Source organism: Apodemus sylvaticus, chromosome 16, assembly GCF_947179515.1.
Source record: "Apodemus sylvaticus chromosome 16, mApoSyl1.1, whole genome shotgun sequence".
Lineage (NCBI taxonomy): Eukaryota > Metazoa > Chordata > Mammalia > Rodentia > Muridae > Apodemus > Apodemus sylvaticus.
Genome location: NC_067487.1, coordinates 60,947,202 through 60,972,839, shown reverse-complemented (window position 1 = coordinate 60,972,839; position 25,638 = coordinate 60,947,202). Strand labels below are relative to the sequence as shown.

Here is a 25,638-nt window from a genome sequence, read left to right as displayed (position 1 = left end):
CACTTTATTCCTATTTTTCCTTAAGAGGAACTTGTTACAACATCTGGCTATGGTGGCATAACCAGAACCTCAAGTAGAGTCTAAAATATCTTAGGTGCTTTCGTAAACACGTGTCCACACCTGCCTACCAGACACCAGATAGTTAACATCAACTATCTGGGATGACAGTAAGCACAGGACACCATACACAGTAAACCTTACATGAGCAGGCCATGGTTAACAACCATAGGAACACCACAGCACAGCCTCTGCCTTAGCCATCACTCACATGCTCACAAGAGAGAGAAGCAGCCTGGTCACCGTCCTGCTGTAACACGACGGTCTCCATTTTGTATGCCTCTGATTTCTTCCCAGGTACACAGTGTTCTGCTTCTATGGTTGCTCTCTTTAAAGCTGCTCTAGACAAGTTTGGTTTTGGTTTTTTGAATCGACTTCTCAGAAAAGGAGTTGGTTTAACTTGAAGTGACTTCTGTTCTTGAGGAAGAGGTTTGCTTTTGGAACAAGCATTAATAAACATGATTAGAATGTACTCAGGCATGAAAGTGAGTGGAAGTTAGGACAACATTAGAGACTGCTAGTAAGCGCTAACTGCTCTTTTGTTTTGACACAGGGTCTTCCTATATAACCTAGGCTGGCTTGGAATATGCTCTCTTCAGCCAGGCCGGCCTTCAATTCTCCTTCATTCTTTTTGCCTCCACCTAAGGAGTACAGGGACTGTGAGTGTGCACCAGCATATGTTCTGAATATGTGCTACATGTAATTTATTAATAAATCTCACCTCTGGCTATCAAGATGGACTTAATCCTCTCTTCCCATCTTCCATAAATTGTCTTAAAACTTGTAACACTATCCTATACACATCATGGCGTGAAAGCGCACTTATTTTAACATAATCTGCAAACAGAACTTTACATTCTTTTTCTTTAAAGGAACACAGACCTATATATTTGTACCTTAAGTTAATATCTGAAAACTGCTCTAGAGAATCTGGAAGCTGCATCCCTTGGTCTGTTTCACGGGATCCAGAATTCTGTGAAGAAGACTCCAATAAGTGGCTGGATACGTCCTTATCACTAGTTTCTTTTTCTTCCAAAAGTGTAGGCATCACTGATATTTTACTAATAGTCTAGAGAAAAGAATTATAATATATCAACATAAACAGAAATTCTATAAACATTTCACACATTTTAAACAAAGGCTTATTTCTAAAACAGTGATTTAAAAATACACAAGCATGTTTTTAACTTAAATATAAAACCAACAAATATTAAAACATAAGACTTCAGAAACGCCTTCCCTTCACGCTGTATATTACGACTATTCCAAAGCACAGATGCAATGATATATATACACACACATTAAAAAGAAATCCTCAAAAATGCTGTTGAGTATGAACTACAAACAACAGAAATTTTTTATTAAAAGGTATAAAAGTAGAGTCATTAATGTGACAGGGAAAATAAAAACAGTTTTTATGACCATAGGAAATAGTTTTAGTCTATATTTATAGTAAGGTTGGTACAAATTTAAGCTAATTTCCTAAATATAGTTTATCTAAATGAGTAATTTCAAACTGCCATTAGGATTAGTAACTTTCTCATAATTATAAAAACAATCTTTTAAAATTGTTAAGTGAATAAATAGAAAGTTCAAGAACTTAAAAAAATAGGGTTAAAAAACACTTTAGATTTTTGTTAGAGATTTTAAGAATTTTTGGACATACGGGTACTAATAATAAAATTACTCAGAGAAATACATACTTCTCTGTCCTGCGGAGAGCCAGGGCTGCCGTCTCTACCACTCGGTATTACATCTGCCTCAGGCTGCCCTGAGGAATGTTTCTCTGGTTCATGGTCTCGTGGAGAAACATCTATTTCTTCTGGCTTCCCTAAGTCTGCCACCACTGCCTCCCCCACGTGGATTTCTTCAGATCCTCTTTCCCAAGAGACAGAACTCTCTCTTTCTGTTTCTTTCGAATCTCCGTTAGTTTCCTCAATGGTAGTCTTCTCTCCTGAGACCACAGTCATCCAGGAGTTGTCTCCTTCTCCAGTTTCCTTCAGGTTAAGCTCCCTTCCTTCTCCAGTGCCTGACTCCACTTCCACCTCCTCACTGTGTGCGCGGCCACATGGATTCTCCTCGCTAGCCAACCGCTCCACAGGAGCGCCTGCTGCCTCTTCTCTCTGGGAAGTTCCTCCTTCAGTCTCTCCCAGGGGTGTTTCCATTTCACCCCTGGCTTTGGCCCCCTCTGCATCCTTTATTGGTGCAGGTATTTCTTGTCTTTCAGTTTCCTCTGAGTATGTTTCCCTTTCTTCAGTGCTACTCATCATATCTGGTGTACTCTCTTTCATGGCCAACTCTTTTCCAGTTTCTTGCAAACCTGTCTCTGGTTCACTAACTGGACTGACCTCCTTGGGGCCATTTTCCCATAAAAATATTTCTTTTCTTCCAGTTTCTCCCAAATTTGTGCAAATTTCCCCAGTGGTATCAATCAGCTCTGGCACCTTCTCCATAGGAGAAGTCTCATCTAAAGATGCTTTCAATCCTGCCTCTGTTTCCATAGGGATGTCAATCATTTCTGCTCCCATCTCCCCTGGGCAAGTATCTCTTCCAACTGTTTCCAAACCTGTCTGCACTTCCATAGTGACATCCATCATTTCTGACACCTGCACATTAGAAACTCTGTCATTTCTGCCGCTGTCTTTCCCATCTGACTCCAAGCCCGTGGTGGAAGCAGTAGCAGTCAGGGGGGCAAGAGGTACATTCAGTACCTCCTCCCTCGGGGAAACGTCTGGCCCTGGAATTTCCTCCCAAGATGCTGTTATTTCTCCAGAAACAGGCGTCTCCTCTGGTATCCCTTCTTTAGAGGATCTTCTTCTTCTTCTTCTTCCTGTATTTGGTTTTGGTTTCTGAAATCTTGTTCTTAGAACTGGGGTTTGTTTTAGTTTATTTCCTTTATTACCTTCTTGAATACTAAAAAAGAAAAAAGAAAAAGAAGAAAAATGAAAACACAGAAATTTTAATCCAGATTACCAGTTAAACAGATGATAGGTACGAAATCCCTACAGAAACACTAAAAACTCTCAAATTTTAAAAAAGACAGATTTGCCACGCAAAGTGGCAAATTCTTTAATTCTAGAACTCAGCACAGAGGAGCAGCAGGATTTCTGTGACTTTGAGGCCAACTGGTCTACAAAATGATTTTCAGGACAGCCAGGCTTATATAAAGAAGCCCTGTCTCAAAAGATAAATAAAACTTTAAAGACATATAAGACCCAGCACTTGATCCCAGCACTCAGGAGCCAGAGGCAGAGGCAGAGGCAGGTTTACATAGAAAGTTCTAGGATAACCCGGTCTATACAAAGAGACCCTGGGGTTATTTTTGTTTTAAAGCATATGGAGAGACTGAGGTTGTAGTTCAGTGGTAGAATGCATACTGAACCTGAACTAGGCCCTGAGTTTATCTACAGCACAAAAAAAGAAAATTAACCAAGTCCCACGAATGTCTAACTAGGTAGAACAGAAAAATAAAAAAAGAAACAAACCAATATTTACATAACAACAGAATAATTCATTTTATTTATTTAGTAGCTACAACTAGAGAACTATTAATGAGGTCAATCCCACAAAGGGCTGGGCCCTCCCCAATTGATCACTAATTGAGAAAATGCCTCACAGCTGGATCTCATAAAGATCCTTTCTAAGGACTCTCGCTTGCATCAAGCTGACACATAAAGCAGCCAGCATAGTAACAGAGATAGACCTCTCAGAGTAAGACAGGCTTTCAAACTGTGTTTAATAGAGGCACTTACAGCGAGCATGAACTTTAATAGCTGGATATAGGTAAAGGATTAATAGAAACCACAGAAGGAAATTTAATATTAGTGATGGAAGATTTTTGTTCATGATTCTTTTCACTTCTACAAAGAAGCAGGTAAAACAGAGCATGTGTGCTATGATGGCAGGGAGCACAATCCTCAGAGTTTCAGGGTGAAGCATGGTTAGAGACCAAAGATTAACCAAACCCAAGAAAAGTATAAAACCATTACAGAAACCCCCTACTTAAGCTGATCTCTCTCTCTCTCTCTCTCTCTCTCTCTCTCTCTCTCTCTCTCACACACACACACACACACACACACACACACAGTTTTAACACAGGCACCTTCTATAGGCAGACAATACTTTCCTGAGGACATGGCTTATTTTATTTATTTATTTATTTATTTATTTATTTATTTATTTATTTATTTATTTTTGGTTTTTCAAGACAGGGTTTCTCTGTGTAGCCCTGGCTGTCCTGGAGCACACTCTGTAGACCAGGCTGGCCTCAAACACAGAAATCCGCCTGCCTCTGCCTCCCAGAGTGCTGGGATTACAGGCATGCACCACCACTGCCCGGCAGACACGGCTTATTAAACGAAAACTCTCAGTGGCAGATATGAGATATTTTGTAAGTTACTGGGCAGGAAGGCTTCTGAGACCCTCAAACAAGAAAGCTATCACCACTACTCTTGCTTGTTCACTATAAGTAGATGGTAAGACCCTATTGCTGAAGACACAATACACTATGGTTGTAGGACATAGAAAAATTAAACTGGTACTGAGCAGAAAACCCGCATCTAGTTGACCTAATTTTAGAAAACCAAAGACTACCAAGAAGTAAGTTTTTATTTGGATGGATATAGGCACCTAATTAATATATACAGTAAGTGAAAACGCTATTCCTATTAAAGAGATCCTAGTTTATATTAAATAGCTTTCTTCAAACCACCTATAACTTAGAACTTAAACGAAAGCTATAACAATCATCTTTGAAAAAGAGTGATTCTTGTGCTCGCTTCGGCAGCACATATACTAAAATTGGAAAAGAGTTATTCTTTTTAATTAATTAATTTATTTATTTTCTTTAAATGTAGGAGTGCTCTATCTGCATGTACACCTACAATCCAGCAGAAGGCATCATATCCCTTTATAGATGTTTGTGAGCCACCATGTGGTTTCTGGAATTCAGGACCTCTGGAAGAGCAGAGCCATTAACTTAACTGCTGAGCCATCTCACCAGCCTGAAAGAATTATTCTTAAACATTTTTAAAATAAAGCTATATATGACAACTCGAGATTAAATTTATGTGCTATGAGGGTGGGCACACACACCACCAAATGCACATGGAGGCGAGAGGACAACTTATGGACATCAGTTCTCTTGTTTTGTCCCATGAGACCCAGAGATTGAAATCAGGTAATCAAACTTGACAGCAAGTGCATCTTTACCCAGTGAACATCTTGCCAACTTTCCCAACCCTCCTCCCTTTTTTAATATATATACCACATGCATTCTAGGGCCCACAGAGGCCAGAGGGCATCAAATGCCACAGAACTGGAAATGCAATCAGATACTAGGGTGGTAGGGTGCTTAGAATGGAAGCTGGCTCCTCTACAAGAGCAGTAAGCAATCTTAACAGCTGAGCCTTCTTTCTAGTACTTTAAGTAGTTTTACACACAATACGAACTGAGACACACAGAGGCGAGTTAGTTTGTTTTTGTAGGGTTAGTAAGGTGGCGCAGGAGGTGAAGTGCTTTCCTCAAAGCTTGATGACGTGGGTTGCATTCCCAGGTAACAGGGGTGGGAGGAGAGAACTGACTGCCAAAGTTGTTCTGCCCTCCACACGCACACCGCATGTGTGCCCTCCACTTCTCCTCAAACACAAGGAATAACATCTTGATTTGTTTAAAACCACTTACTGAGCTCTAAAGCCATAATGAATCTTCAAAATTATCTATTTGATAAAACAATGCTTACCTTGGACACTCATTAAGAACCTTGAGCTGATCAGACTGCTTATTTTCAAAAGGGTCCTTTTTGTCAGGCTGTGACACAGTATCTTCATATTGTAAGTTTTTATGTGACTCATTTTCCACTTGTGGAGGAACCTTAATAATAAAGTTTGTCATATTTTACATTTCACAATAAAACTCGAACATTTTAAAAAATTTTACTAAAAAACCACATCCTAGCCAGCAGGGTTAGATGCACATTGCATTACAACACTTGGGAGGCAAATGCAGGAAGATCACATTCCCAAAGAAGCCGAGGCTACAAAGGGAATTTGACACCAACCTGACTACAAAGGATCCCATCTCATTTGAGTAAAAGTAAAATGGTTTCTAAAAAGTGACAAAATTATTAAATAAGTCAAAAATACTATTTAATGTTTTTCTTTCAGCTATCTTAGAAAATTCCATAAGCCACCCCTTTACCACATCTCAAAGTCCCATTCTTGTCTGTCCATTCATGAAGCAATGTTTCAGACTCAGCCATTTTAGTGTTTCCTTCACGTTCAGATTCCTCCAGAGTGTGTATTTCTAAAAGCTTACTGTTATAAGTACATTAAAGACTATAAGAAATATAACACAAGACAGGGAGAGTGATGGAGCTCAGGTGGTAGAGTGCTTGCCTAGCATGCACAAAGCCCTTTGTTCAATCCACAGCACCACATAGAAAACATGGTGGCACATGCTGACATTCTTAGTACTTGGGTGGAGGTGTGAAGATCAGAGTTCGAGGTTATCCTCATTTACACAGTGTACTAGAAGCCAGCCAGGGATCTGTCCAAATAATTGATTATGTAATTATAAATAATAAATATATAATATATATTATATATTACATTTATTAAATATATTTATCTAAATAATTATCCTTAGACTCTGAAATATAAAAAAGAAAATTATAGCAGAAAGAAACCAAATCTTAAGTCATGATAACTTTCTGCTTTCTTCAAAGGAGTATATGAGTAATCTACTACTCCATGAGCCTGAGACAGATCTCAGTAGTGAGAGCACCTTCTTAGAAGAAAAGAGGTCTTAGGTTGGCTGTTTTATATGCCACAAGCACACATGCAGGTGCATGCACACACATAATTCATTATCTCTGTTTTTGGAATTACACTTGAAATACTTCTGGTATTTAAGCCAACGTTAAAGTTCCATATATGACTATCTTTTTAAAAGGAGGCTGAGAACGTGGCTCAAGAGCACAGTGATTGCTTGAGAACCTGGGTGCAATTTCAAGCACAGAGAAAAACTAACTCCAAATATGGACTATGATGAGAGCAAACCAATATGTAGACTGACTGAAATATAAAAGAAATATAAAAGAGTTGTATACAATGCTCAAATATCTAAAACAATGTAACATATACAAAACTCCTCACTATGAGATATTAACCCAAATGTAATAAAAGAACAAAAGGTTTACAGTAAGGCTTATATACTTGCTCAATAAATGTCACGAGAATCAACCTACTTACCACAACACAGGATCCATCATCGCCTTTCTCTCCATGGCTCCCACCTTTGTCCTGGGAGGGGAGAATTTCTTTTCTGGCTGCAGCCTTCACTATATTTGGCTTTGGTCTCTGCATCCGACTCCTCATTAGCCGTGTAGGTCTTAAGACCTTCGCCTGACTATCCTCTTGTACACAAGATTTCTCACTCAAACTATAATCACAAAGAAATGAATGGAACGATTACAGCAAAGTCACAACGTTGCTTGGTTATATAAACAAGTAAATCGTGTTAAGTACAATGTACTTTCCCTATCATCAACAATGAACTGAAATCCCTCTGAAAATGTTAAGTGCAAAGTAGAATTTACTCTGACAGAAGCTGGTAAGAAAATCAAACACTATCACCACCCGCCTCTGGACATTCCATATAAATACATAAATCATAACCCCCTGCCAGACCCTGTGCATAAAATGATGGAATGATGATGGTCAGGTCCAAAAACCCGTTAGAGAAAAATATAGGTGAAAGATCCTGATAAACAACTGAAATGTTCTTCAGTAAGAAGTGTTGTTGATTCTTACATACATAATGGTCATAGACATCATAAGAAAGTGAATCCACCTGGGCGGTGGTGGTGCACACCTGTAATCCCTGCACTCTGGGAAGCAAAGGCAGACGGATTTCTGAGTTCAAGGCCAGCCTGGTCGACAGAGTGAGTTCCAGGACAGCCAGGGCTACACAGAGAAACCCTGTCTTGGGGAAAAAAAGAAAAAAGAAAAAAAAAAAAAAAGAAAGAAAGAAAGAAAGTGAATCCATCAAATAATAGGTGATACTAAGGTTCTCAGGGGAATCAAAGAGAAATGTTACCCTATGCCACAATTCCCATCTGAGAAAATGTAATTTGGTATATTCATTAATGCTGCACAATAAAATCATCTTTAAAAAGCAGCAAAATTTCACTTCAAAAATGGAAAAACCAGTATCTGCCAAACATGTGATCAGTGTTTAATGCCAGAGAATTAGTGCTAACTTATAGAAAAGCACCCCACTGAACAGCCCAGACTCTACTGACCACAACCATATTTGAAGATCAGCAGTCCTATATTCCTGTCAAGTTAAATATTCCTTTAGAAATCGAATCACTTACTTCAAATACAAGCATCCACAAACATTTATCTTATTCATTATTTGACAAGACTTATCTGTGTATGGTTCCTGACAGAGCCCAGAGCCATGTACATGCTAAGCAACCAATCAGCTACAGCCCTAGCCCTGCCCACACCATTGTTTCCATCTAGAATACCGAGCACAGAGAACATTAGTGAGAATTCCTACTACTACCTATAAAGAAAACAGACTTGATGAACCATCGTTGAAAACTCTGACTTCATTACAAACAAAAACAAAATAACTGATAATTGCACTCATTCCCGAAGGTCATTCTTCCCAGGTACTTACTCAGACACAGTTTCGGCACCTGGGCTCTCTCTGTCTGTATTCTCTGCTACAAAATTTTCAGATTCATTCACTCTCTCCTTTCCCATGTGATTCTGTAAAAGTATTTTTTTTTAAATTTAAGCTACTTACAATAAAATGTCCCACTGAATGGGAATTAAAAAGAAACTAATCTTGAATGTTTTATATTTATAACAAGGCAATTTTCTAAAAATTCTAAATACAGATGAAAACATCATAAAACACATAATCTTACAAAATGTTAACATGTCCTTGCCAACATCGAGAGTAATTAAAATACAGTATTCTTTGACCATGAATACCATCTTAGTCTGTATTTTAAGAAGGTTGTGAGCCGGGCGTTGGTGGCACACGCCTTTAGTCCTAGCACTTGGGAGGCAGAGGCAGGTGGATTTCTGAGTTCGAGGACAGCCTAGTCTACAGAGTGAGTTCCAGGACAGCCAGGGCTACACAGAGAAGCCCTGTTTCAAAACAAACAAACAAACAAACAAACAAACAAACAAACAGGTTGTGAAGAGTTCAGGTATGGTAGCATATATATTTTTAATCCCAAGAGTTGGAAGGCAGAGACAGGCAGAATTCTCTAGGTTTAAGGCCAGCATGGTCTATAGAGGAGAGCCAGAGCTCTATACTAAGAACTTGTCTCAAAAAAAAAAAAAAAATAAAAATAAAAATAAAAAGGCAAACAATTGAGAGGTCCAAAGGGAAAGATCTCACAGCTTGACTTTATCTCTAAGAAATACACAATGGAAAGAGAAAACCAGCTGCCTAGCAAGCTGTTCTGTGGCTCCACCCCACACAAACTATGTAATTAAAAAAAAAATTATCTAAAGGAACTTAAAAATATGTAAGTATTAGAATATTTACCACAATATTATATAAAATAGCCTAATTTTTAGCATAAGTTTTCCAATAATGAAGGAAAGGTTAAATAAATGCAGTGACATTATATTGCTAGAGTATTATTAAAAGATGTTTTCTAAAGCTATTTAAATAGGACTGGAAAGGAATTTATGAACTTTTAAATGCCAAAAGAACAAATAAAACCTGAGAAGTATTGAAAATACATACACACACACACACACACACACACACACACACACAAGAGCTTGTCTATAGCGTTAACCCTGGCTTTTATCCTTGACACCAAAGAAAGTAAACTAGAAACTTGAAAAGATGACTGTGAAGAGTAGTTGCATTTAGATAATACAATTCTACATAAAATCTGGGCCAGCACAACGGCTCAGTGGGTCAAAGAACTCTACACCAAGCCTGATGACCTGCATTTAATCCTGCAAAGCACACAGAGACTCAATCCTTGAACCTCCGTGTGCATGCTGCTGCCTCTGCACACCACCTTCCTCCACACATGACTAAATGTTTACAAAAGTTTCCACTGTACCAGATTGTAGTGATTTAACAATAAAAGGATTACAGGAAATAAAGACATAGCTCAATGGAAAGGCACTTGCAAAGCCCTGGGTTTGAGTCTCAGAACTGCCAAAAAAGCATATAATAAAAACAGGTATTTCACCAGGATCTAGATGAAGGCCAATGGTAGAGCACTTATCTGCAACTGTGAGACTGAGTCCCATATATAACAGTTCAAATGAGGATAAAAGAAAAAAAAAACCTAAACAGCATTTTAAGTGCTTTAGAAAATATTTAAAATCATTTTAAGAGCATAGCTCGCAGAAATATAAATAAATAGGACCTATTTTTTTTAGGACCTATTTTTAACAGATTAATTTTATTACTTATCTATGCCTACTTGCATGCCTATGTAGGACTACGTACAGGCACCTGAGAGCTAAGAGGAGGAGGCAGGTCCCCCTGGAGCTGGGATTACAGAAGGTTGTAAACTACCTGGTGTGAGGGCTAGGAAGAAAATTCAGGCCCACTCAACAGCACATGCTCTTAACTGCTGACCATCTCCCCAGCCTAGGAGCACGTATTTAATGCAAATCACAACACAGAAACTTTCTTTTAGCAGTGCATAGTACCAGCCATAAAAATATCTTGAATAATACCTTGAACCATAATCACACACTAACAATTTTTTTCATAAGAAGGCCCTGTTTGCCACACATGGTGGGATCTATACACGTTCTAGGCCAGCCTGGTCTCCATGACTTGATTTACAGGTCAACCAGGGCTACAGAGTGAGACCCTGACTCGAACAATAAAACCCTACTTACAAAATTATTTACTGTTAAAAAGCAAAAAAAAAAAAAAAAAAAAAAAAAAAAAAACCAAAAACCTCTGGGGCCAGAGAGATGGCTGAGTAAGAAGGGTGCTCATAAGCCCAGCACTGGGAGGGCAGAGGCCAGCAGATCCCAGAACTCACCAACAAGTCATCCCAGCTTAACTGCTAAGGGTGAGACAGAGAAGAGCCCTATCTGAAGGAGCAAGGTAGATGGCTCTTGAGGGCAACACCAAGCGAAGCTGACCTCTGACCTCTGACCTGTACATACGTGTGCACCCACAAAGATGCAGGCAACAAACATGAAATCACACGTAAGAGAAATATTTTGAACAAACATTTTACATAATTAAAAAAGAAAGCTTGGAGATGTAGGTCAGTGTAATGTTTGACCAGCATGAGCTAGGTTTAATGTCTAGCACCACAAACAGAAAAGAAAAAGAAAATAGAAAACATTTTATTTATCATAACAGAATTTTGCAAATGTTATAGCCTACATTCTAGAGAAAACATATGAAACAAAAACTAATAAAAAACAAATGTAGTTTTAGGTTTTAATGTCTTCCTATCAGTATCAGTAACTTAAATTACAAGCTAAATACTTTATTTGTAATTATTTACAAAGTGCTTTTATACTTTGAATTTCCACATGCTCTTAAGCCATACCTGCTCAGCTGCAGTTTCTGAAGGTGAGTTCTTGTTCCTTTCATCTTGTCTGTCTTGTGAAAGAGCTGATTTCTTCCCAACTGCCCTTGACAAATTAGGCTTAGGTCTTAGGAGTCGACTTCTTGATTTTGGTTTGACATTTTCTATCTGTTCAGTCTCTCTTAAAAAAAAAAAAAAAGAATTACTTGAATTACAACCAATATATAGTCATGATCAAATCAAACTTTTCTTCAAAGCTAGGACAATGGACAGCTGGGACTGAAAAGAGTCTTTAAAGCTTACTGAGGGTTATAGGAACAAAGAAAACTGAAAAATAGGTTTATTCTATCAGATGTCAAAAACACACCATCAACATAGTAATTAAAATACCACGAGACTTATAAACAAATAAATAAACATCATAGAAGCCAGGCAGTGGTGGCGCACGCCTTTAGTCCCAGCACTTGGGAGGCAGAGGCAGGTGGATTTCTGAGTCCAAGGTCAGTCTGGTCTACAGAGTGAGTTCCAGAACAACCAGGGCTACATAAAGAAACCCTGTCTTGAAAAACCAAAACAACAACAACAACAATCGTAGAAAATTACTCCAAAACAGTCATGATTTTAGAACACAATAAAGATCATCTCTCAAACAGAAAAGTTGAAGTGCATAACAGAATTTAAAAATGCATGTTTGATGGTACTTTAATCCAGCTCTCAAGAGAAAGAGGTAAGACCTCTCTAACTTTGAGAGCAGCCTAAAATACGCAGCAAGTTCCAGCACGGCCAGCAAGACCCTTTCTCAAAACACAAAAAACAAAATAATAAAATATAAAAACAAAATAAACATTATAAAAGGCTAAACTGGTTAACAAATAAAACAGAGCCGGCTCCATCCCTTGTATTATGCTATAGTATGTTCCTAGACCGGCTCCATCCCTTGTACTATGCTATAGTATGTTCCTAGACCGGCTCCATCCCTTGTATTATGCTATAGTATGTTCCTAGACCGGCTCCATTCCTTGTACTATGCTATAGTATGTTCCTAGACCGGCTCCATGCCTTGTAATATATTCCTAGCAGATGAAACAGTTAACTGAAGAGAGAGAAAACAAGAAAAGTTACTTTATAAACCTGAGCAGAAGTAAATCTAAGATTTCATAGAAAGTGAAAAATACTTAGAGATCTGATAATGTAAAAATGAAAACTTGGTGGCTAGAGAGATGGGTCACAGACGAAGGCATTTGCCATCAAGTCACTAATTCCTGGAACCCACAAGTTGTCCTCTGATCTTTGTATGTGCAGAAACACACACAGAGACTGAGACAGAGACAGAGACATGGATGTATATCCTTTTACAGAAACAGTTCCAATTTTAAAATTTTTACTTAAAAACATACTTGCAAGATCCCTCTTACTACCAATCCCTCACCAGAGGGGTCTACCTGGGGCACAGCACAGCCAGCCAAGACAGGAGCCTGGTATAACTCTCCTGAGAGGCTTCTTCCAGCAGCTTATAGAAACAGATGCAAAGACTCATAGCCAAACATAAGCTCAAGGAGTCTTAATGAGTGGGGTCAGGAATGATCAATCTGTGGGAGGGGGGCTAAGGACACCACAAGAAGACCTACAGAGTCAACTAACCTGGGACCATGGGTGCTCACCAAGACTGAATGAACCACCAGCCAAAGAGCATGTAGAGGCTGCACCTAGGCCCCCTACACATTAGTAGCAGATGTGCAGCTTGGTCTTTATATAGGTTCCCTAACAATTGGATCAGAGCTGTTTCAGACTCTGTTGCCTGCCACTGGATCCCTTCCCCTAGCTGGACTGTATGGTCAGGCCACAGTAGGACAGGATGCACTAAGTCCTGCTGTAACTCGATGTCACCAGGTGAGCAGGGTGGTACCCAAGGGGGGGGGGAGGTCTCCCCCTACTTTGAGAAGGGGAGAGATTAATAATGAAGGGACCTGTGAGGGTGGGACTAAGAGGAGGGGGTAGAGCTTCAATTGGTATGTAGAGTGAACAAATTAATTTAATAATAAAAGGGGAAAAGAAAAACCCTTGCAATCTAGCATAGAAGTGAAAGCTTAAGCTCAAAGAGCTTGTAGAAACGACCTCGGTGGCCATGAGCAGAGAACAAACAACATAGACCAGAGTTACAGACATACGATCAAACACTATGAAGTTAGAAAAATAAAGATACCTTTTACAGCCAGGCAGTGATGGCACACCTTTATTCCCAGCACTCAAAAGCAGAGGCAGGTGGATCTCAAGTTCGAGACTGCCAGCCTGGTCTACAGAGGGAGTTAGAGGACAGCCAGAGCTACATGGAGAAACCCTGTCTCAAAGAAGGAAAAAAGAAAATAAAAAGATAATTTACATAAACGTATGAGGGGACACTGCAAAATGTTCTATAGGAGTATACTACAATTAAGTTTTAAAACATCTTAAAGCCATTTGCATTTGTTCAACATATACAAAAAAGCCTCTAAAAGAAGTGGAACAGCCCACTTGTTAGTGAAGAAGACACAGCAGACAGTTTTGTTGTGGTTTATACTTTTTAATGTTTAACCAAACAAATAGTTTATCCCAAAACTTAAATTAAAAAATCAGATTCCCAATGTGGCATGCTTTACTGAAACTAAGCATTCCTGAGCTCAACAGCTTTCGTTCCTCCTTTCAGGTGCATGTGGTGTACCTGTGTGTTCATGCCCGCGTGTGGGTGTGGGTGTGGGTGGGAGTGTAGGCCTGTGGTGACTATTCCTTGTTATTAATTTGACTATAGCTAGAATTAACAAAAATCCAAATGACTACATACATCTATAAGGGATTTTTTTTTTCTTAAACAATTTCAAGTGGGAAGTCCCACATCTAATCTGGGTCATTCATGTAGGAAACTACATTTTTAATCCACATCTTTACAGATTGGGAGATGCCACCTTTAATTGGGGTGGCATCTTTTCTGTTACAGTCTACATAAAGAACATGGAAGGAGGTGCCTGTCCTTTGACTGCTAGCTTGCACTGGCAAGTCTATTCCTTCACTAACATTAGAGCCTACTTCTTTGGGATCCTGGTGTATACTAAAATCCAGCTGAGACATCCAGCCTCGTAGACTGAACAACTGGATTCTTCAACCTTCCATTGATAGACAGCCAACATTGGACTAGATGGACCACAGTCTGTAAGTCATTTTAATAAATTTCCTTTTTTGTGCATATCTTTATCTATGTATGTATGTACTTATGTCACCTCGGCCTTTTCCACTCATATCCCAGTTCCCAAAATAACAACTATGAGACTATTTATGAATACATACCTAGGCTTAAGTTCAGGCTTGATCCCCAAATAGCTCATAATTTAATTAACTAATTCATTCTATTCTATGAGTGGCACATGGCTGGCTACTTCTCAGTTTCAGGTGTCTGTCTCCTCAGAGTTCCCAACACAGACTCTATCCCAGAGTTCCTCTCCCTACCAATACTCCCACCTCCTATTTCTTGCCTAAGCTAATAGGCCATCAGCGTTCTATTGACAAGTGGTGCTTCCATACAGTACTCAAGAGATTCTATCTATCTATCTATCTATCTATCTATCTATCTATCTACCTACCTACCTACCTACCTACCTACACACATACATATTCATACTGTGCATGTGTGAGATCATCTCGTAAGTTCTGCTCCTCTAGAGAGCCCTGATGAATACAAGTCCCAAGACTGATGTCAGGAACTTTCCTCAATCACTCTTTCCCTAATTCTTTGAGTCTCTCAATCAAACCCAGTGCTTGCTAATGTAAGCAGACCGACAGGTCCACACAGCATTTCTTTTCTTTCCGAGTTGTTGTTGTTGGTTTTTTTTTTTTTGTTTTTGTTTTTTTTTTTTTTTTGTTGGTTTGGCTGGTTGGGTTTTTTTTCTTTCTCTTTTGGTTTTGTTTAAAGATTTATTTATTTATTTTATGTAAGTACACTGTAGCTAACCTCAGACACACCAGAAGAGGGCGTCAGATCTCATTACGGATGGTTGTGAGCCACCATGTGGTTGCTGGGATTTGAATTCAGGATCTTAGGAAGAACAGTCAGTGCTCTTAACCACTGAGCCATCTCTCCAGCCCTTGTTTTGTTTTTTGAGACATAGTCTCTATCTGTAGACCAGGCTGGCCTAGAACTCAGAGATCCTCCTGGCTCCACCTCCCCTGGGATTAAAGGCATGTGCCATCCTGGCAAGCTGAATTTTCTTTCCATAATGAAACAGAAAGTGAAAAATCCTAAGAGAAATAAGTGAAAAATTTGATGACATGTGATTAACAGACCACTGTAAAATTACTTATTAAGTGATCTACATATTAATAGTCCCTTCTAGTGGGGTAGAGGTCATGAAAACTTTTGATCCCAGTGCTTGAGAGGCAGAGGCAGACATACCTCTATAAGTTTGACCCAAGAGTTGGTCAGCCTGGTCTTACAAAGGGAATTTCAAGACAGCCAAGAATACATAAAGAAACCCTGTTTCAAAAGCTAAAAATTACAAAAATTTAAGAAAAGTTATTTAAGAACTTTAACAAGGGAATGAAGAATATCTCAGCAGATAAGAGGTCCTGGTTTTGGTTCCCGGCATCACACAGGATGGCTTACAACTGCCTCTAACTCCAAACTAACTCCAAAAGGATCTGGCAGGTACGCACACACATACACATATACATATTCATATAGATACACACACACATGCATATATATGTATATACACACACACATGCATACACATATAATTTAAAATAGTAAATATGTATCTTTAAAAAAGAAGTTATCAAAGGCTAGAGATACAATTCAGCCTTTAAGACTTTCCCAATATGTGTGATGTTCAGAGTTTAATCCCAGAATCAAATACCGATACTGTTTGATAACTTTATCAAACTTTTACCAGTAAGTCCTACTGCATAGACACTTACGGTGATTCAGTGTTCAGGCCAACACTCCTTCCTTCTGAACAGGAGCTCTCAGGAGTAGCAGTGTCAGCAGAGGCAGCACGTCCAGGCTCCGACACAGATAACTCCACAGCACACGACTCTGAGGACTCACTTGCTAGTGGCATGATGTCTTGTTGATGACTAAGGAAGGAAAAATGTATCAGGAGGAAAAGAATTCCTAGAAATAAATTGTCACACCAAAAGATACTGTGCATATGCGGGTATGTTGTAAAGCCTTTGTTCAATGCCCAGGAACTATCCACTTTGCTTTTAAGACGGAGTCTTTCAGTGACCCGAGGCTCACCAATTAGCATTCACAGCTGGTGAGCAAGCCGAGGCAATTATCTCATCTGTGCCCTGTACCTAACGGGATATCAGTATGTGTACACACACACACACACATAGTGTATGTAGTATGTGCCACTACACTAGTTTTTTATATGGGTACTGGGAACTAAACTTGACTGTGGTAGTTCATGCCTGTAAACCCAGTACCTAGGAGACAAAACAGGAGGATTTGTTTGTGTGTGTGTGTGTCTTGGTGGAGGAACTACTGAGTAGTCCAAGGAAACTTGAATCTGCCAGGTAGCCTAAGCTAACCCTGAACTTATAATTTTCCGGCCTGAGCATCCTCAGTGCTGAATTTTTAGGTGTACACCAACACACCAAGTTTGAACATAAAACACAATGACCGAAAAAAGAAAATTAACCAAGAGGCTGGACAAACAGCTCAGCAATTAAAAGCGCATACTGCTCTTGCACAGGTCTCAGGTTCAGTTTATAGCACCTATATCAGATAGTCACAATCACCTATAATTTCAGTTCAGAGGAATTCAATGACTCTTTGGGCCCCTGTACTGATCTGCACACATTCACAAAGATATACACACATGCACAAATAATTAAAAAATAAAAATAAATCTTTAAAAAAATAATCAAGATACAACAATCCCAGTTATTTAAGACCATAACAAAAAAGGTTTGAAAATAAATAAATAAACAAAACAAAACAAACAGAAAAAGAAGTGTAAGCCTACAATGACAGTTGGAAACTTCAATATTCCTCTCTCAGGAATCAATAGAAGATGCAAATAAAGCTAGTAAAGAGGTTCCTACCTTGTGGAAGGGATGGGGTCCATCCTCATCTCCATCTCTTCACTAGATGCTAAACCTGAAATGTCATCTATGTTCTGTGTAAAGGAAGCTATCTGTTCTTTATTGCAATTACTTTCATTTTCCTCAAAAGGACATGTATCTAGGAATATAAAACACACATTATTCCAAAAAATAGCAAATATATCTACATTTTATTAAAGCATAAGGAATTTCCATGTACTATTATCTTTTCCTACAAAATATTAATCTACTTACCATTCGAGATTTAGTTTTGATTTTTTTCCCCCTAGGACATTTTGTGGTTGTTTGTTGGTGTTGTTAAGAGCACTTAGCCTTTAACAACTAACTCCATCCCTCTTGTACTTTTAAATTTTCATTACATTTATTATTATCATGTGTGCATGTGCATGAGTGCCCACATGTTCTATCACATGAATATGGAGTTCAGAAGACAGTTCTGGGGAGCTAGTTCTCTCCTTTTACCTTCCAGGGTTTGGGGGACTAAACTCAAGTTGTCAGGATTTCAAGACAAATGTCTTTTCCCTGCTGAGCCATCTCAAGAATGCAAATAGATGCTCAACAAATACATATAATAAAAAGCATTAATATTAATCCTATAACAAAAAAAAAACCATCTGAGTTCCAACATCTCAAATGACTCACCAATACTTAAGATGGTAACAGAGTTAGACCTGACAGTTAAGTTATTCTACTTTATGTGTAAGATCTTTCTTTTGGTTGAGACAGGGGCTAATGTAATAGGCTGGCCTCAGACTCACTAGGTAGCTAAGGATAATCTTGAACTTCTGAATCTACCTCTCTACCTACCTCTGTCACCTAAATGGTGGGATACAGGCAGCTGCCACTTCACCACTTTTCTTTGGTATATAATGTCTTTTAAAAATACTTTTTACTTACTTATTTATTTATTCATTAACTCTGTGAATGGTGTGTGTGTTTTACAACAATGTGTGTGTGTGTGTGAGAGAGAGAGAGAGAGAGAGAGAGAGAGAGAGAGAGAGAGAGAGAGAGAGAGAGTGAGTGAGTATTTTACCACAGTGCCCATGTGGAGATCAGAAAGGAACTAACAGGAGTTGGTTTTCTCCTTTGTGGTCCCTGGGATCAAACTTAAGTGCCTTTACCCACTGAGTTCTCTCACAGGCCTCTGCTTATAATATTTCTTGTAATGGTAAAGCAGAGGATAATATAACGCTTATAAATCAGATAATTGCTGACTGGGTGTGGTGGCTCACACCTTTAATCCCAGCCCTCAGGAGGCAAAGGCAGGAGGCTCTCTCAACTCGAGGACAGCCTGTCTACAGAGTTCCAGAACAGCCAGGGCTACACAGAGAAACCCTGTCTCAAAGAAAACGTAAGAAAAAAAGATAAAGTAAAAAATTTTAAAAAGGGCATGAAGCCAAGAGAAAGATATGCCGGGTAGGGTCTGGGAGGAGCTAGAGGGGGACTGAAGGTTGGATATGATCAAACTACATTCTACACATGAATAAAAATAGCATTTTTTAAAAGGAAAATTTGTATTGGTAAAAAGGAACTAGATAAATTACAGAAAGGTTGTTCCCATTTCCTGCTAAGTTTGCTCTGTCTTTTCTTGACTGTCTTTTTTGTAGGGAAGGAGGACAGGCAGAGTAAACCCAGAGTTTTGCATGTGCTAAGTACATGTTCTACTACTGAGCAGTATCTCCAAACTTATTATGTGCTTAAGTACTTGTAAATCAAGCTCTTGAGAAGGACCCAAGTCTCCTCTAAAGTTTTGGTCTTCCTCTCCAAACAACACCCAAATTTCAGTACGTTTGCATACTAAGAGTACTGGAAGGAAAAAAAAAAGAAATGCAAATCCTGTTAGCTCTTTTAAAAATTAAACAGCCCACTGTAGGCTTACAGAGGTATCCCATAAAGGCAGACCATAAGAATGAACCTGACCTTCCTTAACAGACACAGTGACTACTAAAGACTGTTAATGGGAATCAAGGGAAAGATATCTTAGGCACAATCTAAAGAAAATTCTCCATTTTACTTCGTTTTCTAGTTTTTTCCTCCTAACTAAAAATTAAATAGTATGTTGCAACATAGTACTAAGCACACAACCACTTAATAGGCATTAGTAAGTGCTACTATCCACAAGCATAGCATCCGTCATACTTATTACTATACAAGTCTTTCAAGTAAACAGAGGTTCCTAGGATGAGCTTGAAACTTACCCTCGTGTGTTCCCGCCTCAGGGGGGCTCGGATGAACGAGAACCCTCTCTAAAAGGCATGTTGCTTCCTGTTGCCCGGCTTCACCATGGGTCCTCCTCCTCTTTTTCTCTTGATTTTGGTCTTGCTCTAACACAGCTTGTTCTAAGTGCTGTCCTGATGAGCTCGGTGATTCCTCTTCATCAACTGTCTGAGCATCCTTTTGAGACCCTTCTGGATCTGAAATGTTACTATTTACAGACGCATCTGGGTCGGCATTCACTGCTTCACTGGTTACTGTTTTTGCTAAAAATGAGAAATTGTTACAACTATATAAACCACTTACAGAAAACTTAACTGAAAAGGAAGAAGATAAATACTCAAAAATATATTGTCATGTTACTTTTGTGTAAAAAACTGAAGACATGCTAAAATAGGGAATGAGGAAATCAGTTCTAACAGTTAAAACATTCACATGGGCAGCTGTAAGCCACACCAACAGGAGCGCTAGAAACTGAATTCCAGTCAGATATAAGAGTAACAAAGCATTATCCTCTGAGCCATCTCTCCAGCCATTTCAGGCCTCTCTGCAAAGAACTAATTCAGGCACACGCAACTCATACAAGTAACACACAACTGAAAGCATAAATTATTAAAAGGGGGCTAAAAGGGAGCTGATGCCTTGCCCCAGATAACTGGCAAAGCAATTATTATTGTTGTTACTAAGTAATAATTTGTTATGATTATTGATTCCCTCCTTCTGTACTCAGATAGATGTCCACTACCTAAGGAACACTTGGACTCCCAACTCCTATAAGAGGCAATAAATACCTTTTACGTTTTTCCGGGGTTTGGAGGCCTTTTCCTTTGAATTCTGAAATTTAGTAGATTTTTGTTTTCTTTTTTCTTCTTCAGCAAGAACTTTCTGAAGCAAATGAGCAAAAAAATCGAAGTCAAAAGGGCGTTTTTCCTCTGTTTAAAGAAAGGGGGAAAATATTAAGTTTTTTATTTTTTTAAAGATAGCTTTTTCTAGTTTTTAAAGTATTACTACATCCAGATTAAATGGACTTATTTATTAGATAGAGCATGGATAAATAAATACTTAACACTATCAAGTAATAAAAGAAAAAGCTAATTTAACAAGTGCTAAGTCTATAAAAGCTCAGAGACAGAGCATATATATAGCATGCCCTGGGTTCAAGCCCTAACATCAATAATAATAATAATAGTAATAATAATAATAATAATAATAATAATAATAATAAGAAGAAGAAGAAGAAGAAGAAGAAGAAGTTATTAGGTTGGCACAAAATGAACTGCTGTTTGACAGTGAGTTTTAGGTCATAGTTTCAAATACATCTTTCTTAATCAGGATAAAAACCATTCCAAGCTACACATTCTTTTGTTAATTAAAAATAACGTGTTTTGTTTTGTTTTGTTTTGATTACTGTAGTGTAAACTCCATGCTTGGGATTCAATGAACTCATGGAAAGCATTTTCTGCTTCTTTGTGGTGAAATACTTTTCCTTATAAAAACAATGCTGAGGTGGGCTGGAGAGATGGCTCAGCGGTTAAGAGCACTGGCTGCTCTTCTGAAGATCCTGAGTTCAAATCCCAGCAACCACATAGTGGCTCACAACCATCCAACCACCGTAAGGAGATCTGATGGCCTCTTCTGGAGCGTCTGAAGACAGCTACAGTGTATTTACATATAATAAATAAATAAATCTTTTAAAAACAAAACAACAACAAAAGGAACCAATGCTGAGACATTTGAAGAAGTGGTAGTCAACTGGCAAGGGGTCAGGTGATCATGGCAGATAAGGGGTCAGGTGAACATAGCAATTCTTGGTAGCCGAGCCAGGAGTGATGGCATGCATCTCAGATCCCACAGGCAGGCAAACCTCCATGTACGTTTAAGGCCCCCAAGCCCACAGAGCAAGCTCCAGATCAGCCAGTGTCACTCTATAGTGGGGCCCTGACTCAAAACAACAAATGTGTAGCCTAATTCCTTCAAGTTTCAACTTCTAATGTATCAGTTGTGTGATGTAAGGTTAGGCATTGTGGAGAATCAGGCCCTTTCTGTTGACCAATGCTGGCCGCACAGCTCACAGATTTGTCAGGCATATCTCTCAGATCTAATAGTTCTGTTAGATCTCAGAAAGCTGTGGATTAGATGGGTGAGAGCCCAGCAGACAGTAACCAGGACCCTCACCTTTTTGGGGAGCTCAAATTTGGCTTTGGAAAGTGGGTGCTTTGAAGCTTCGTCTCGGTCCAGCCGCTCGCTATGCTGGTCACTGCTAGTCGTCTTACACTAGTCACATTTTATTATACAGCACACCACCATCCACTTCCCACTGTATGTCACAACCCCATAAAGAAACGGTCACTCAGTGACAGTTCAAGATGATGGCTTTTTTATTGAAATTTCTCATGTTTCCAATTTGCTTTAAATGCCAAACACCCACACTGAGTTCTACAACACTTGAATTGTAAAAGAGTTTGCTCGGAGGTTGCTATGTTCCTCACCTTCAAGGCTTCTCTTCCTGACAAACCTTTCTGAACCATTATTGCAATAATATATTCCTTAATAGCTCCTGGACCAAATGTGTTGCTATTGTTGCAGATTTCTCAGTATACATTACCCATTTTTAAGTAAGAAAACACTTAAGAGGCAGGAGAGCTGGCTCAGCAGTTGAGAGCACTGGCTGCTTGTGTTGGCTAGTTCTGCATCAACTTGACATGGTTATCAACTTGACTATGGTTATCAAAAAGGAGAGATACTCAACTAATAAACTGCCTCCATAAGATCAGGCTGTAGGCAAGCCTGTGTTCTTTATTAGTGAGTGACGGGGGAAGGCCCAGGCCACTGTGGGTGGGGACTCCCTGGGCAGGTGGTCCTGGGTTCTATCAGAAAGCAGGCTGAGCAAAGCATGCGGAGCAGCCAGTGAGCAGCACTCCTCCAAGATGCCCGCCTCAGCTCCTGCTCTGTGAGCACGCATCCTGACATCCTTCAGTGATGAGCAGTAAGATGGACGGACGCATAAGCCAATAAACCCTGTCCTCCTGAAGTAGTTTTCACCACGGCGCTTCATCACAGCAACAGTAACCCTAACTGAGACACTGATCCCTGAAGGTTAAATCCCCAGCACCCACAAAGAAGCTCACAACCAAGTGATCTGACATCCACGTCTCTCCTCTGTAGGAACTGCAAATACAGATTGCAGAGACATGCATTCAGAAATAAAAAAAAAAATCTCAAAAAAAATTTAAAAGATCTTGAATGTGCATTTTGTCTAATGTGATTTCCATTAAAAAGGTAAAGTCATTAGTACAAGATCATAAAGTAAGAAACATGCATTAAAATAACACATAACCTTACTTAAGAATGTAATCAAAGTATAGTTTCTACAATGTAAAAAACTAGAATTACTTTTGAACCAATCTAATAAATGGATCAAACTATTAACATAAGCAAAAAATAAAAAATTATAAAAAATAAAAGTAAAAGAAACCAGACACCAAACATTACATTACTCACTGAATGAATTAGATGGTTTAAAACATGCTAAACTAGTCCATGGTAACTCAAAGAGAAATGGCAGTTTCCTTGGGCTACAGAAGGGCACAAAGGAACTTTTCAATTGATAAAAATAGTCTATGCATAACTTAGGGTGCTGGGGGGCGGGAGAGATGACTCAGAGGTTAAGAGCACTGACTGTTCTTCCCAAGGTCCTGGGTTCAAATCCCAGCAATCACATGGTGACTCACAACCATCAGTAATGAGATCTGACACCTTCTTCTGGGGTGTCTGAAGACAGCTACAGTGTATTTACATATAATAAATAAATCTTAAAAAATAAAAATTACAAAAAAACCCTTAGGGTGCTGGTTATTAGGGCATATTCTTAGTTAATATTCAAATTATCCTTTGCACCATGTGTCTCAATTACCTTAAGTGGCAAAGACAGAGCCAGGAGGTAATTCAGTAATAGAGCACATACACTAAATGGCACAAGAACCTGGGTCAAATTTTCAGTCCTAAATGTAACTGAAGAAAACTAATACATCCTCCGAATGCCTCATAATTACAACACGCACTCTTTTGATCCCAACCTCTTCAACATGAGATGCTTGTGAGCCACCATGTGGTTGCTGGGAATTGACCTCTGGAAGACCAAACAGTGCTCTTAACCACTGAGCCATCTCTCCAGCCCTACAAATACTTTATCATGTATCAATAAACACTTCTAAGCATCAATAAAATAGGAGTAAATATAAAATGTAAAATATTCCAATAAAATTAAAAATATTGCCACCATTGACTGTGTAACATTAGAGAAAACAACTAGTAAACCAACCAGTAACAAATTTATACATTAATCCTTCCTTAAACTTTACATTTAAACTCTGGTAAATGTACAAGAAGATTATAAAAATGCCTCAGATAGAAGTACATATTAAATACTAATCTGTCCTGACTCTATAAACTAGTACTCAGAGAACCAATAACAATCTTCAGGTGGTTCTAGATGACTTAAAAATAAAGGACCATCATCAAAAAAAAAAAAAAAAATGCATGTGGGAAGCTGGAGAGATGGCTCATTTATTTATGCTCTTGCAGAGAATGCAGGGTCGATTCCTAGCACCCAAAGGCGGATCACAACCATCTATAACTCCAGTTCCAAAGAATGCAATGCTTACTTCTGACCTCTGAGGACACATGTATATAGTGAATATACATGTATATGCATACATTCATACACATAAAATCTTTTTTAAAAAGCCACCAAAGCTTGTAATTCTTTAATTTCCTACTTCAAATGATAAAACTCAGAAAGAAAAACAAAACTATGAGATCTATAAATTATTATGCCCAGTGAAGAGTTTCTCCAAGTTTAAAATGGAAAAGTCCCTCTCTCTACAATACTGCAGCTCTTTCAGGAACGTGGAGCACTTTCCCTGAAGCCACACTACAGCGCTGGGCATGAGACCCACCACACTCACCTACCAGTGTCTACTCAGAAAATAAACCCATGTGAGCTACACAGTGGGTATTCTTTGAACCACACATGAATTAGCTCCCTTAAAACCAGCCCTGTGGCTAACTTTAATTAAGAAAGTTTATTTTGAGCTGGACATGGGGGTGTACACCTTTTATCCCAGCATTTGAGAGGCAGAAACAGGTGGATCTCTATGAGTTTGAATCCAGTCTGGTCTATGTAGAATTTCAGGACAGCCAAGGCTAAACAGTGAGGCCCTGCCTCCAAAGAAAATTTATATCAAGTTTTATTTAGAAATAAAAAAATTTACCACTTCAGCTAATTTTATGACTAAACAGATATATTATGAAAAACTGATAATTATTTGTTCATAAAAACATTCCAAAACAAAACACACTAGAGCCAAAACAAAAAAGCCAATTTTATTTTAAGCTCTTTTAAATAAATTTTGTTTTTATTTACAGATCTTTTATAGTCTTTCTGTAGACTTACAAAAAAATTAACTTTAATGAAGGTATTATTTAGAAGCTAGAAGTTTCCTACTGTTCTTTTAAATCAGACCTAAATTAAAATGTTACCTGTTCATAAAGAACTTCACTATAAGCATTGAGGCCCAATTCCTTTTCTTCTTCCTAAAAACTCAATCACTACCTAAAATTTGCTTATCAATATCCCTCACCCATTTAAATTCAGGGCCATCCAAGCAGATTCTCACTTGTCTTATTCACCAACACATCTTCAATAGCAATCA

The 25,638-nt window shown here is 38.7% G+C and overlaps 1 protein-coding gene across 4 annotated transcripts in view; it reads right to left on the bottom strand.

Moving 5' to 3' along the window:
• Nucleotides 1-25,638, bottom strand: part of Bdp1 (B double prime 1, subunit of RNA polymerase III transcription initiation factor IIIB) — a 94,749-nt gene that overhangs the window by 45,640 nt on the left and 23,471 nt on the right. For all 4 annotated transcript variants that reach the window (XR_007973671.1, XM_052159355.1, XM_052159356.1 and 1 more), the window contains exons 9-19: nucleotides 20,716-20,856; nucleotides 19,909-20,190; nucleotides 17,690-17,828; nucleotides 16,556-16,714; nucleotides 11,633-11,792; nucleotides 8,746-8,837; nucleotides 7,308-7,497; nucleotides 5,798-5,928; nucleotides 1,761-2,970; nucleotides 954-1,126; nucleotides 269-491 (exon numbers count right to left, since the gene is read on the bottom strand). Coding sequence is in view for 3 of the 4 variants with exons in the window: in XM_052159355.1 (XP_052015315.1) it covers nucleotides 269-491; nucleotides 954-1,126; nucleotides 1,761-2,970; nucleotides 5,798-5,928; nucleotides 7,308-7,497; nucleotides 8,746-8,837; nucleotides 11,633-11,792; nucleotides 16,556-16,714; nucleotides 17,690-17,828; nucleotides 19,909-20,190; nucleotides 20,716-20,856 (2,900 nt within the window). In the remaining variant the exon portion in view is untranslated. The remainder of the gene's footprint in view (nucleotides 1-268; nucleotides 492-953; nucleotides 1,127-1,760; nucleotides 2,971-5,797; nucleotides 5,929-7,307; nucleotides 7,498-8,745; nucleotides 8,838-11,632; nucleotides 11,793-16,555; nucleotides 16,715-17,689; nucleotides 17,829-19,908; nucleotides 20,191-20,715; nucleotides 20,857-25,638) is intronic.